The sequence below is a fragment of the Sorex araneus genome, chromosome 2, assembly GCF_027595985.1.
Source record: "Sorex araneus isolate mSorAra2 chromosome 2, mSorAra2.pri, whole genome shotgun sequence".
Lineage (NCBI taxonomy): Eukaryota > Metazoa > Chordata > Mammalia > Eulipotyphla > Soricidae > Sorex > Sorex araneus.
In genome coordinates this window covers 243,941,965-243,956,977 of record NC_073303.1, presented here as the reverse complement: position 1 = coordinate 243,956,977, position 15,013 = coordinate 243,941,965, and the positions used below count along the sequence as shown (strand labels likewise).

The following is a 15,013-nucleotide window of genomic DNA, read 5'->3' as shown; positions in this document are numbered from 1 at the left end:
CCCAGCACCACGGTGAAGCCGCCACATTGCGCCGAACCGCCTGTCTTCTGGCGCCATCGTGTGGCCATGCCGGCACATGACACCCACCCAGGGTGCCGGGAGCGCGGCGCTGGGAACTGTTTCCTCCGCGTGCGGTAGCTCCGGGAGGGTCGCACGTTCCCGCATGGGCTCCCCCTTCCGTGACAGTGATCCTGCGTTCAGTAGCAGGAAGGACGCCGTCTTCCTGAGCTTGCCTGATGAACGGGTCCTTTTTTCCAGAGTTGTGAGGAGTACGGAGTGGATGGAGAGAGAGAGAGAGAGAGAGAGAGAGAGAGAGAGAAAGTGTAACATCAGAGGCAGACAGGAGGTGGGGGCCCACCCTGGGGGGCCCATCGAGCTCTGGTTTCAGAGTTCACTCGGGTCTCTGGGGATCTGACTGTGGACATCTGTCGGGCGCCAGGGGTGGGGGGCGGGGGCAGTCAGGAGCGCTGGGGTGCACGGTTTCCACCCAGAGCCACGAACCCCACCGGGAACTGGGCCGCCAGGACTGTGCTGGGAGTAGCTCCCCGCACTGCCAGGGCTTGTCCAGGTGCCCCTGAGCATTGTCAGGGTTGTCCCTGCTGGCAAAAACATAAGTAAAACCCATGTTCAAGTCGCTGGAACATGCGACTGGAACATCCTTCCCCTCTGGATTGTTCGTTTGCGGGCCACACCACAGGCTGGACCCTCTGATGGGAAAGGAGGAGAGGGCAGAGGAAAAAAATAGGTCTTTTCCTCCCTCCCTCTCTTCCTCCCTTCCCTCCTTTCCTTCCTTCCTTCCTTCCTTCCTTCCTTCCTTCCTTCCTTCCTTCCTTCCTTCCTTCCTTCCTTCCTTCCTCCCTTCCTCCACTGATGTTCCAGTGTTACTCCTGCTCTTCACTCAGGAATCACTCTGGGGATCTAACCCAGGTCAGCTGCGTGCAAGGCAAGAGCCCTCCTTACTCACTGTCCTATCTCTTCAGCATCTCTCTCTGTCTCTGTCTCTCTGTCTCTCCCTGTCTCTCTCTCTCTCTCTCGCTTTTGGACAACACTTAACCATGCTCAGCATCACTCCTGGCGGGGTTGGGGGAGACCATATGGAGTTCTGGGGTTCAAAGCTGGATGGTCATGGTGCAAGGTGAGCGCCTTTACCGGTGGACAAGGCTCTGCCCGAAGGCTGTGTTTGCACTCAGTGCTGCCCTCTTGTGGCTGCAGCGATTCCTGCATCTCTACTGTGTAGGATTTTGGTGCCGCCCGGGGCTTCCTGCAGCCTATGGTGTTGAAGCAGCGCGAGGCAACAGAACTAAGTGTGCGCCCTTCCCTGTCCCTGCAGCAACAGAGACAGAAGGCTGAGGGGGAGTTTTCTTTGTGTGTGATGTGTGAGGGGCCAGAATTGGAACAATGGGTTAAGAGAGGCAAAGCTCCACTGCTGAACGGGACCCCAGTCCTTCCCCTCTGGATTGTTCGTTTGCGGGCCACACCACAGTGCTCTGGACTTGCTCCTGGCTTTGTGCTCAGAGGCCAATCCGGGTGGGGCCCGGGGAAGCCTATAGGGTGCTGGTGTGAACCTACACAGCCATATGCAAGCCAAGTGCCTTACCTGCTGAACCAACCCTACCCGAGATTGTTTTTATTTTATTTATTTATTTTGGGGGCACATCCGGCGATGCTCAGGGGTTACTCCTGGCTCTGCACTCAGGAATTACTCCTGGTGGTGTTCAGGGGACCGTATGGGACGTTGAGGATTGTCGGCTGCGTGCAAGGCAAATGCCCTCCCTGCTGTGCTATCGCTCCAACCCCTTGTTTTAATTTATTTTAGTTCACACCTAACAATGCCTAGGGGGGTCACACCTGGTTTTGTGCTCAGGAAATACTCCTGGCGGTGCTCGAGGAACCATGTGGGATGCCGGGAATCTAATATGCTTATACTATGGCTCCAGCACCAGAGATAGCTTGAATGCAAAGCAATTTTTTGTCACTATGTTGCTATAATAAAATGCCTGTTATTCTAGAAAAAGAACAAAAAGAGGGGCTGGCCGATAGCATAGCAGGGAGGGCGTTTGCCTTGCACGTGGCCGACCTGGGTTCGATCCCCAGCGTCCCATATGGTCCCCCAAGTAAGCCAGGAGTAATTCCTGAGTGCAGAGCCAGGAGTAAAAAGAACAAAAAGAAAGTTACTTTTTGGTTTGTTTGGGGGCCACACTGGGCTGGACTCGGATTTACTCCTGGATCTGCACTCAGGGATCACTCCCGATGGGACCCAGGGGACCACATAGGTGTCAGGATTCAATCCTGGGCTGGCTGTGTGCGAGGCAAGTGCCCTGAATTGAAAGTCACTGGCAGTGGCGGTACTTGAACTCAGGGGGACTTGAACTCCGCCCTGCATCTCCTGATTGTCGCCACCCTAGTCCAGTCTGCACCTCCCTTTCTGATTCCAGGGTGCCCTTCAGTCTCCAATGTGCAGTGAAACAGGACATGCACCCCCCTTTCTGGGGGAATTCGGCTACACCCGGGGTTCTCAGAGCTGCCTCCTGGCTCTGCGCTTAGGGATCACTCCTGGAGACCTCAGGGCACCCAATGGAGTGCAGGGGATTGAACCCGGGATGGCTGTGTGCCAGGCCAGCACCCTCCTCGCTGGACTATCTGGCCCCGAGCACAGACCCTTTTAGCACTGGCTTTCCCCTCCAGCTCAGCACGATTCTCTAAAGCCATTAGTATTTATTTATTTTTTTTATTTATTCCCCCCCACCCCCTAAAGCCATTAGGATTTAAAGCCTCCCGTTGGGGCTGGAATGATAGTCCAGCGGGGAGGGCACCTGCCTTACGTACAGCCGACCTTGCATCCATCCCATAGGGTCCCCCTGAGCACTGACAGGAGTTAATTCCTGAGTGCAGAGCCAGGAGGAAATCCTAAGCATCGCTGGATGTGGCTCCCCCAGACCAAAATAAAATAAAATACAAAACAAATCTTGGTGACTTCTGAAGAGATGGTTCAAAGGGCTGGATCAGAGCCAGAGTGATGCAGCATGCAGGGCATCTGCCTTGCATACACCAACCCCCTTTATCCCCAGCACCCCATGTAGTCCCCAGAGCCCTCCATGTGTGATCCCTGAGCATAGAACCAGGAGTAAACCATGAGCACAGCCCGCTGTGGCTCCCGCAAATAAAAACCCAAAGGGTTAGAGAACCTGATTTGCAGCTGGGAACACCAGCACAGCTAGGATCAGTGCTCCGAGCACTGTCAGGATTGGCCCTGAGCACTGCTAGCTGTGACTCACAAAGGGAACAAGTTTAAAATAAAACTTTCCGGGTTGGAGTGATAGTAAATTGCCGGGTTGGAGTGATAGTAAATTGCCTTGTATACCGCTGTTTGACCTGGGTTCGATCCCTGGCATCTCCTATGGTTCCCCGACCACTGTCAGGAGTGATCCCTGAGTGCAGAGCCGGGAGTCAGCCTGAGCAGCATCGGATGTGGCCCAAAACAAAAATAAAATAAAAGTTTGGTTGTCTTGGTGACCTCTCTCCATCTTCATTCTTTCCTTTTAGCAGTGTCTGCAGTGAGGAGAGTTTCACCCCTCAGTTTCCTCATCTGGACAAGAGGGAGCGGAAAGTCACTTGCTGAAGGAGATTAGAGCAAAGGTGAGGTCCCTGTCAGGATGAAAGGCAGCAGGTGGTTGCCATGGCAGCAGAACCACACCCACGGGCTGTTCAGCCTTGCTTGTTTGTGACTGGAGGAGCCAGTGGGTCACATGATCCCATTGACCAATGAGGAAGCGATCCAGAGCCTGAGATTCAGGGAAACTTCAGGCGGGGAGGAGGAGGTAAAAAGGTAGACATGAATCAGTCTGGGGCTGCAGCGATAGTACAGTGGGGAGGGCGTTTGCCTTGCACGCGGCTGACCTGAATCCGGTTCCTGGCATCCCATATGGCCACTGAGCATAGCCAGGAGTAATTCCTGAGTGCAGAGCCAGGGGTTAACCCCTGAGCATCTCCGGAGATGGTCCAAAAGTGAAAAAAAAATTTTTTTTTTAAATGAATGAAGCCAAGTTTCCCCTCATTCTTTTTTTTTTTTTTTCCTGGAAGCACCAGAGATGGAACCTGTGCCTCTTACATGCAAGGCAAGCCTTTTTTCCCCGGCAAGCTACACCCCCATAAGGCCAGGTTCATCTTTTCCTTTCTGGAGCATTCTCTCCACACCCCCACCCTACCCCAACTCCCTCACACTTCACCTCGCTGGAGAAGATTCCAGAAAGTTTTGGGTGTGAGGGCGGTTGCGGGCGCTTTGCCATGGCTTGAAGTTCTCATCCCTCGAAATAAGAACTGGGCCTGGGAGGTTAGACAATTAATGTATTCTGTGGTTGGTTATTTTTAATAAACCACCCGAGTGGGCTGGGACGTGGGTGCAGCTCGGAGCAAGTTGCTGTTCAGACACCCACGAGCAGATGGAGAGAAATATACTAGGTAGGTCAGCCCGGCTTCCTGCACCCACAGTAACGCTGCCAGAGTTTCTCCCACAGAGGCAAAGGTTCCGGGCAGAGAAACCTGGGGCTGAGCCCTCGGCCTGGTCCAGTGTATTCATTAGCCATTTTTATTTTCTTTTTGGGTCACACCTGGCGATGCTCAGGGGTTACTCCTGGCTCATGCACTCAGGAATGACTCCTGATGGTGCTCGGGGGACCCTAAGGGATGCTGGGAATCGAACCCGGGTCGGCCGCGTGCAAGGCAAAGGCCCTCCCCGATGTGCTATGGCTCCCAGCCCCGTATTCGTTAGCGTTTGCTGGATAACAAATCAGCAGCCAGTTACTGAAACCAACAGGTGACATCTTCACAAACTGCTTTTCTCTTCGCAGGTGGGGCCACACCTAACGGTACTCAGGGACTCCTTGTGACTCTGGGCTCGGGTGAGACACCCCCCCACACTGGGGTCTCTTGAATGTGGGGTAAGTGCCTGAACCTCTCTTTCGCTCGCTCTCAATTTGGGGCCACACCTGCCTGTGCTCAGGGCACCCTATGGGACGCCGGGAGTCAAACCTGGGTTGGAAGCGAGCAAGGCAAGCGCCCTGCCCGCTGAACTGCTGGACTATCTCTCTGACCCTTGTCTCATGTTTTTTTTTTTTTTTTGGAGGGGGGGGTTCACACCCGGTGACACACAGGGCTTACTCCTGGTTCATGCACTCAGGAATCATTCCTGGCGGTGCTTGGGGAACCATATGGAATGTTGGGAATTGAACCCGGGTTGGCTGCATGCAAGGCAAATGCCCTCCCCGCTGTGCTATTGCTCTGGCCCCCCCTTGTCTCATTTTTGGGGAGGGTCCGAAGCCAGCTGTGCTCAGCTCATACTCCCGGCCCTGCACTCAGGGGTCACTCCTAGCAGGCTCAGGGGACTCTATGGGATGCCGGGGATCGAACCCAGGTTGGCTGTATGCAAGGCCAGCGCCCTCCCCGCTGCCCTATCACTCCAGCCCTTCGCTCGTTTCTTGCATGGACCAACCTTGCGTCTTTCAGCGAGAGTGCTGGGTCTGGGTGCATCCCACCCACTGGCACCCGTGGTGCCCAAGGCTCCCCCTTAAATAAAGAAAAGCATAGCCCCCTCGTCCTCAAACTCCCACGTCTAGGTTTTTGGTCACGTGGGATTTGCTCACCCCTCTCCTTTCACTCCTCAGCGTCCCCCTCCCCCCCAGAAGCAGATGGCTGGCGACAGACACGTTTTTTCCTTTAATGAGAAAAGAACAAACAAATCTGTTTGCAACAGTCATGCCGAAAAGGAGGGAGTGAGGACCCCCCCCCCGCCCCCGTGCATCCCACAGGTTCCCCTTCCTGCCCCCACCATGGTCCCTGAGGATGGGGAAACTGAGGCTCAGGGGCCAGCCTGGGTGACTTGCGTCATGCAGTGCTCCACTCTGACCCTTGGTCTGTCGCTAGATGCTTTGTAGCAGGTGCAGAGCACGCAGAAGGCGCCGGCGGGCGGCGGGGGTGCAGCCTCGGCTCTGCAGGACCCCCAGCGGGTAGGAGAGGCCGGGCTGGCCCCCCTCCCACACGCTCAGCCGCAGGCCTTCGCCCCTGCCGCTCAGGAGGAGGTGTGCCCGCTTGGCTGTGAAACTCACCTGCAGCAGTGAGGGGCGGGGCTCAGGTCCAGAGAAGAGTTCCTGAGGCCAACCACCACCCGGGCACCCCCCAAAGCCAGGACAAGCAGGGCGCTTGCCTTGCTCGCTTCCAACCCAGGTTTGATTCCCGGCATCCCATATAGTGCCTGGAGCAATTCCAGGAGTGATCCCTGAGCACAGGGCAACGAATAAGCCCTGAGCACAGGTAGGTTTGGCCCAAAGGGGGGGAGAGAGGGAGAGGGAGAGAGAGAGAAGAGAGAAGAGAGAAAGGGGAGAAAGAGAGGAAGAAACAGTATAGCGGGGAGGGCGTTTGCCTTGCACGCGGCTGACCTGGGTCCAATTCCCAGCATCCCATGTGGTCCCCCAAGCACCGCCAGGAGTAATTCCTGAGTGCAGAGCCAGGAGTAACCCCTGAGCATCACTGGGTGTGACAAAAAAGAAAAAAAAAAGGAAGGCTGAGAACCTCCTTTCCTAACTGGAGTCTTTTTTTTTTTTATATAGCCACAGCTGGCTGTGATCAGGGCTGACTCCTGTCACTATGCTCAGAAATGGCTCCTGGCAGGGTTTGGGGGACCACATTGGATGCCAGGGATCACAACTGGGTTGGCCATGTGCAAGGTAAGTGCTCTCCAGACCCTGAGAATGTCCTGCCTAGGCCCATGAGGTGAATCTCAGTCACTCAGAAGCCCTGCACTACTACATGAGTGGGGAAACTGAGTCTCGGGGAGGTCGCCCCTTCCTGCACAATTCCCCCTCTCTTCTATTTACTAACTTTTGGCTTTTTGAGTCACACCTGGCGGTACTCAGGGGTTACTCCTTGCTTTGTACTCAGGAATCACTCCTGGTGGCGCTTGGGGGACCATATGGAAAGCCAGAGATCGAACCTGGGTCACCCGCGTGCAAGGCAAATGCCTTACCGCGGCACTCTCACTCCGGCCCCCCCCCCTTTTTTTTTTTTTTCTTTTTGGGTCACACCCAGCTGGGATGCTGGGAATCGAACCCGGGTCGGCTGCGTGCAAGACAAATGCCCTACCCACTGTGCTATCACTCCAGCCCCCCTCCCATCTCTTTTGATTTTTTTTTCCAGGTCACACCCGACAGCGCTCAGGAATTACTTCTGGAGGTGCTCAAAGAACCAGATTCAACGCAGTACTGAACGGAGGTCAGCTGCGTGAAAAACCAGTGCCCTAGTCCGATTACCATCCTTCCACCCCAGAAAATAATTTTTCACTGGATAAACTGGCCTGAGTTGTCCGCTCGCTGCCTTGGCTATGGGTCAATTCAGGCTGGATGATCGGTTTTGCAGGTTTGTGATCAGGAATCATCTTCATACCCGCACCTCCTCCCCCACCCTCGCTCCAGGAAAACAGCAGATTCTGGGGCTTCCTGGAGAGCAGATCCCTCCGTGACCTGCTGAGCCCCCTCACCTGCACAGTGTTGTCACTGAAGAGCAGCAGCAGGGCGCGTGGGGACGCGAGGAAACGTAGGAGGCACAGGCTGGGGCCAGCAGGGGGTGCAGGGCCAGTGGGTGCACCCCCCTCCTAGGAATGCAGCCCGTCAGGACCTGAGATTGGTTTGGCCCCGCCCTCCTGGGATTATGACCCCGCCCCTAGGAACACGACCCGCCCACAAAATTTGGCCCCGCCCCTACCATATTACAGTTCCGTCCCTAATTGGCCCTGGTTCCTCCCCAGCCCCGCCCCCTCCCACCGTGCTCACCAATCGCCTTCGTTTCCGCCGCCGCAGGTAGCTAGCAAAGAGCTGCAGGACAGCCAGCTTGGCACCCAGAGGCCCGGGCACGTCTCTGAGGGCCCACGTGTACACACTTCCCCGGGCGGGCATGTAGCTGACTTGGCTGGGAACAGGCACCAGGGGGAAGGTCCCTTCATAGCCAACCCCTCGGACCTGTCCCTATGCCCATTCTTTCTTCCCGCGGGGCCCCCTTGCTTCTCCTTCAACCCACGGTATTTGTCCCATGCATGCTGGGGTTTGCACGTCACGTGCTGTTCCGACATTCACATCTCACCTGAACCTCCTTCTCCAGGAAGGCAGCCCCGCCCCCATCTGTCACCTCACTACTCAGTTATTTTTGTGTGTGTGTAGGGGGGGCGGTGGACATACCCGCGGTGTTCCTGGCTCTGTGCTCAGAGTCACTTCTGACATGTTTGGGGGATTATATGGGGTGCTGGGGAGCACCCTCCCTCGTTGTACCATCACCCCAGACCCTGTTCGTCTCCTTTAGGAAAGTGCCAATAGTAGTACTGGATAGGACAGCGGGGAGGGCGCTGGCCTTGAACGTGGCTGACCCCGGTTCAGTGCCCGGCATCCCATAGGGTCTCCCAAGTCCACCAGGAATATTTTTTTTTTCTTTTTGGGTCACACCTGGCGAAGCACAGGGGTTACTCCTGGCTCTGCACTCAGGAATTACCCCTGGCGGTGCTGAGGGGACCATATGGGATGCTGGGAATCGAACCCAGGTCGGCTGCGTGCAAGGCAACCCGCTGTGCTATTGCACCAGCCCCCCACCAGGAATAATTTTTGAGCTAAGTGTAAGCCCTGAGCAGTGCTGGATATGGCCCCAAAATAAAAACAAAAAGAAAAGTGCTCTCTGAAATCAATTTAGTCATTCATTCTTTTTCGCTATGCTTTCGCTTTCCTCAGGCCCTAAGTGGCTGTTCGTGTGTGGGGTCAGGGCCGCCTGGACCACCCCCCCCGGCCCCCGGCGGAGGGGAACACCAAACTTACCCCTCTGGGGGCCGCACAGCCATGTGGGTGCCATCCCGAAACAGAACTCCGCTGCCCCCATCCGACAGCTGGTAGCCAAAGCCGTACTTGCGGGAGTAATCCACCCACTTGGGCGCCCACAGGATGCGCTGATGCGCTTCAGCGGGGTCCTGTGTGACCAGACAGGTCCCCACTCCTGACCGAGAGAAGAAGGCATCTGTGGGGATGCAGGAGGGACGCCCCTCCCCCAGCCCCGCCCAGGACAAGCTGGTGAACTCATTTCTCTGCCATGTCTCTGCGACTCTCAGACGCTGACTGGCTTTTGGGGGGGTTTCTGCCTGACTAGGAAGGGTTTTTGTCCCTGGTTGACCCCAGTTTCATTCTCGGCACCGCACAGGGTCCCCCATGCACCGCCAGGGGTCCTTCCTGTAGCATCTAAGCACCTCTGGATGTGGCCCAGACACCCCCCAGATAATAATAAATCAAGAAATTAAGAAGAGGGGTTGGAACAGCGGGGAGGGTGTTTGCCTTGCACGCGGCCGACCTGGGTTCGATTCCCAGCATCCCATATGGTCCCCTGAGCACCACCAGGAGTCATTCCTGAGTTCAGAGCCAGGAGTGATGCCTGTGCAACGCCAGGTATGCACAGCAAGTAGGGCATTTGCCTTGCATGCAGCCGACCCTGGTTTGATTCCCAGCATCCCATAGGGTCCCCCGAGCACCGCTAGGATTAATTCCTGAGTGCAGAGCCAGGAGTAACCCCTGTGCATCACTGGGTGTGACCCAAAAAGAAAAAAAAAAAAGAAATTAAGAAGATTCCCTGCATCTGATCCCAGAACGGTCGGGGATGGGTGGGACACGGGGTCTCCCTGCAGCTGTGCAGGGGTGCTGGGAGAAAAGATGAACAGATGCCAAACACCTCCCAGGATCCTTTCCCTCACTAGGAACCCTACCCAGCACTCGGGGCTCCCTCTTCAGGGGGCCGGTGGGTGGCGTTCATAGAGAATGACGGCTTGGTACCTGGGGGACAGGGAGCAAAGGTGAACAGGAGAGGCGGGCGCTTACCTGGGGGCCCGGGGTCCAGGCACAGCCTCAGGCTCCGGATGGCTGCCTCCACTTCCCCCCTGGAGCTCCCGTCAGGCTCTGCGGAGACAGACCTAGGTGGGGGATGCTGGGAGAGGGTGCAGCAGGCCCCCCCAACATGCCAGAGACCCCCCACAACCAGCCCTGTCTTATATTCCTCCACCTGGAGAAATGACTTTCGCTCTTAAGGATTCTTCACGTGTACTTGCCCCTCATGTACCCATTTGACAGGCAGGAAAGGTAGAGGCTTGGAGACGTGCAGGCTCTGAACCGCCTCCTAATTTTGTGTGTTTGGTGGGTCACACCAGGCAGTGTTCAGGGGCTACTTCCAGGTCAGTGCTTGGGGCTCAGTCCTGGCAGTGCTCAGGGGAGCATGCACTACTGGAGTTGGCCATGTGCAACTGTACTATTCACTGTACTATCTCTTCCGCCCCATGGGTACCTGGGGGAAGGTACCTGGAGATAAAAGCCAGCCCCCCCCACCTTTGCCACATGCAAGGCTTGGGCTCCAGTGCTGTGAAGCACCCACACGCCCTCCCCCACCCCACGGCCCTGCCTCTGACAAGCGTCTGCTCACCACTGGGGTCACTTCTGAGGGTCCCTTGGGAGAACAGGGGGACGGGGCACTTGGGAACAGAAGCCTCCGTTTCCATGAGGGTGGCCTGAAGGCGGAGGAGCAGAAACGGGGGTGGCCCTCGGTGCCTCCCTGATGCCCCCCCATACTGTCACCCCAGCTCAGCCCTGGGGGACTTTCGGGGCGGGAAGAAGCCTGGGATCCTCCCAGCAAATATCAGGATACAAGGGTCAGGCCGCCTGGGTCAGACATACAGAGCCTGGACCCTGGGGAGGGTGGAGGGGTGCAGCTTCTGCCCCGGGGCCTGTGTGCTGGGCAGCGTTTGGGGGACTCGGCTCCCACCCAGGGAGGGCTGCGCTCCCATTTGGGGGGCCTGTTTGCTGCGGAGGGTTTGGGGGGGTTAGCTCCTATCTGGGAAGGTCTGTGTGCTGGAAAGCATTTGGGGGCTCAGCTCCTATGGGGGGGCTCCGGGGAGGTCAGGCCGCATCCTGGGGCACTGGGGCAGAGGACGCCCAGTCTGGGTTCTCACCTTGCCCCCCAAGTCCACGGAATCAGGATCCCCACCGTCTTCTCCTGGGCCTGAGGAGACACGGGGGCTCTTGGGGGGGCAGAGCCGGACCCCAGACCGGGGGCTGCTTAGGTGCATAGCGGATGGGAAGGAAGGCAGGCGGGGAGGCAGGGAGAATGGGTGGGTGGGGCAGAGGAGAGGCGGGAGGGAATGGTTGGGGCAGAAGGGAAAGATGAGGGGGAGAGGGCAAGGGCAGGAGAGAGATGAGGGGAGAGGGGCGGGGAGGGGGCGGAGTCAGGGGTGTTCCGTGGAGATGGGCTAAGGGGGGTAGACAGGACAGGACACTGGTAAAGGGACAGTGTGGGGCTGAGAGCACCGAGAGGAGTGGGGGGCAGGGGTACTCACAGGGGGACCCGCACTGGCTCAACATCAGCTGTCCCACCTTCCGGAAGAGCCGGCCCAGAGGCGGGGGGACAGCGAAGATTGGGGGGCTGTGGCAGGAGTGGGGTGGCAGCCGGTCTGGGGTGAAGCCCTGGCACGGTGTGGGGCAGAGGGTCACCACCGGCTCGGGCTGCCCCGCACCCCCATCCTGCGCGCGCACCTGGGCAGCCCCGCACCCCCACGCCGGCGCACGCACCTGCGTGAAGAAATCATCCTGCAGGAGCAAATCCAGGCTGGGTCGAGCCGCCGGGTCCGGCGCCAGCAGGCGGGCAATGAGGCGCCGGGCATTGGGGGACACGTGAGTGGGCTCTGGGTAGCGGCCAGCTCGGATATTCTGGTACATCTCGGACAGAGGGGCCGCCATGAAGGGGGGCGCTCCAGTCAGCACCATGTACCTGGGTGGAAGGGGTGTGCGCCTGTTTGCACCCCGAGTGAGCTCCTGGCAGGGGAATGTTCAGTGCACAGTGGGCGGGAAGGGGGCAGAAGGGACGGCCAACCCCTTCCCCCAGGTACCCATGCACACCTGCGCCCACAGTCCTACTGGGGATGCCACATGCATCCTGTTTTTCTTTTTTTTTCTTTTTGGACCACACCCAGTGATGCTCAGGGGTTACTCCTGGCTCTGCACTCAGAAATTACTCCTGGCGGTGCTTGGGGACCATATAATAGGATGCCAGGGATCGAACTCGAGTCGGCCATGTGCAAGGCAAACGCCCTATCCACTGTACTATCTCTTCCGCCCCAACCTCTGTTTTTCTTCCTTTTTTTTTTTAAGGTTCTTGGGCCATATCGGCAGTGCTCAGGAGCGACCCCTAGCGGTGCTTGGGGAACCTATTGGCCACATGCAAGGCCAGTGCCTAACCCCTTCCAGACGAGCCCCTCCCAACCCTCCCTGCTCACATGACGCAGCCCAGAGCCCAGATGTCAGACTGGCATGAGTGTCCGTTCCGGGTCACCACCTCTGGGGCCTGGAAGTTTGGGGTCCCGCAGAGCACTCTGGGGGAAGGGACATGGGGGCTCAGGAGGGCGGGCAGGCGGGCCTCCTGGGGCCCCTCCTGAGGCTGCTCAGCCGCCGCCGCAGCTCTCACCTGTGACAGCGGCCCCCTGGCCCCACCCTGGCGGCCAACCCCAGGTCCCCGATCTTCACTTCCATGTTCTTGTTCAGGAAGAAGTTACCTGCAGGCCGGGCCGGAGAGAGAGCATAGGGGTCAAGGTAGTTACTTGCCTTGCAGCGTCAAGAGTGACCCGTCCCTGAGCACAGAGAAAGAGGAAGGAAGTTCTGTGCAGCACTGGAGTAACCCAACATCCACCCCCACCAAAAAAAAAAAACGAAGTCACGAGGGGTGGCAACCACCTCTGGCCCCACCCCTGATCTATAGACACGCCCATCATTTGTGCTCAACCCACCCCTGATCTCTAGCCCCACCCCTAGGTTCTAGCCCCGCCCTTTGTTGTTCTTGCCCCACCCCCTGATCGCTAGTCCCACCCCCTAACTTCTAGCACCGCCCTTTGTTGCTCTTGCCCCACCCCTGGCCTCTAGTCCCGCCCCCTAATTTCTAGCCCCGCCCTTTGTTGATCTTGTCCCACCCTCTGACCACCAGTCCCGCCCCTCCCCACACACTGAGTTTCAGGTCGCGGTGCACGATCCTCCGCTGGTGCAGGTAGTCTAGACCGCTGACCAGGCCACGCAGGTAGTAGCGCACCTCGGGCTCTGTCAGCGTGTGTCTCGCCTCCAGGACGTGGGCCAGCGACTGTGGATGGCACGGGGAGGGAGGCTCAGCCTCGGGCCGACCGGGCCCCCACACGCAAGGGCCAGTGCAGCCCGAGGGGTGAACTGGGGTGGGGGGCAGAATCGGACGATGGGGTGCCTCTCAGCTCCGCTCACGGGGCCTCAGAGCAGGATCGGAGCTCTGTCCCCCCCACCAAGGGGGCTCCAAAGGTGGATGAAGACCTACCTTGATTCAACTGGGCCACGGGGGTGGAGGGCGGGGGGCATGGCTGAGCAGAAGGGCGCCCCCCACCCCCAGGAGAAACAGCGAGTTCAGATGGACCCTGGCGGCAGTGGAGGAGCCTGAGATGGGCTGAGGGCCACAGGACAGGCCCAGGTGCCGGCAGGTGAGCGCAGGTGCAGACAGGAGAAGCCCAGATGGGCAGGTGTGGACCCAGGTGGAAATAGGTAACACATGCGGGGTGACTGGTGATGAGCATAGCAGACATGGGGGTGCAGGCTCCCGGGGCACCTGGCGGCTGCAGTACTCCAGCACCATGTACACGTGGTCGCGGTCAGCAAAGTGGCCGTGGAAGGCCACGATGTTGCGGTGTCGCAGGCGGCTGTGCAGGGCGATCTCCCGCTCCACCTGCGGGAGGAAGACACCCAGGGCCAGGGTGCACCTGGCTATGCCCGAGAGCTGACCCCACCCCCTAAGGCAGGAACTTGTCTGGGGTCTGTTGGTGGGAGTGTGACGGGAGGTGGGGGGGGCGTCTGTACCTTCCCTCGCAGGTGCAGCCGTCCCGGGCCGACCCCACCTCGCGGCACCACCTTGAGAGCGAACACGCTGTTGGTGGACATATCGGTCAGCTTGTAGCAGCGGCTGAAGGCGCCCTGCAGGGGAGGGACGGACGTGCGGGCTCAGCGGACAGGCGTGCACAGGTGTGCGGAGCCGCGGGCGGCCGCGTCTGTCGTCTGTCCCCGCGCCACGCCGCCAAGCCCCCCGCCGAGCCCCCGCAGATGCACAGCTCGCCCTCCCGGGTAAATACGCCGCCGCCGGACGCTACAGCAGACAGACAGACACGGGCGGAGCGAGCCGGCGGGGACCACGGCCCCGGGCGCGCAACCCGGGGCACTCATAGACACAAAGGCGACGCCACGCTCACGCCCGCAGCCTCCCTCCCGGAGCCCGCCCGGTCCGTGCCACCGCGCCGAGACCCGCCACCCACGCGCGCGCACACCCACCGCACGCAGCGCCGCGCGCCAAATGCCGCTTCCCGCCAGCGTCTCTGCGCGGGCCCCTTCCCCAGCCCGCGCCCGCCAGCGCCCCAACTTCGCCCGCCCCCGGCAGAGACCCGGGCGGTCTCCCCCGCTCCCCCATCCCTCACTTCCCCAGCTGGTTTGCGCTTCCGATCGCCGCTGGGCACTCGGCGGGGCGCGGAATCCACACACACACACACACACACCCCACCCCCCGCCTCCCACCCCACCTTGCCGATCAGCTTCCCGCGCCGGTAGACGCGCCCCGAGCCAGGGTCCCGCAGGAAGGCGGAGACCAGGGGACGGTGACTACGCCGCCGCCGCCGCTGCCGGGACTCCATCCCGGGCCGTGGGGACAGACCGGGCGCGGGGCGCAGGGCGCAGGGCGCAGGACGCGGGATCAGGCGCAGCCTCGGGGCCCGACCGCCGCGCAGCGCAGCGCCAGCGCTCTGGGGGCCGCGCACCGCCCCGGCGCGTCTTATTGGCTGCGGGGGTAGAAAAGGGGCGGAGCCCAGACGCGCCCGGCGGGCTGGCCCCGGGGGGGGGGCGGTGCGCGGGGTGGGGGGACGCGGGGGTGTGCGGGGTTTCCAGCCACCCAGCGGCGGCGCGTGCTG

The 15,013-nt window shown here is 59.5% G+C and overlaps 1 protein-coding gene across 1 annotated transcript; it reads right to left on the bottom strand.

Moving 5' to 3' along the window:
* Positions 1-5,798: 5,798 nt before the first annotated feature.
* On the bottom strand, positions 5,799-14,864 carry PLK5 (polo like kinase 5 (inactive)). Its single transcript, XM_055126409.1, is given in 15 exon segments — positions 5,799-6,101; positions 7,529-7,642; positions 8,847-8,894; positions 8,897-9,021; positions 9,891-9,968; positions 10,486-10,570; positions 11,012-11,061; positions 11,396-11,522; positions 11,628-11,826; positions 12,332-12,427; positions 12,520-12,607; positions 13,053-13,182; positions 13,672-13,788; positions 13,920-14,033; positions 14,630-14,864. Coding segments are annotated over 15 exon segments (1,668 nt in total). The 5' UTR covers positions 14,741-14,864; the 3' UTR covers positions 5,799-5,915.
* Positions 14,865-15,013: the final 149 nt, after the last annotated feature.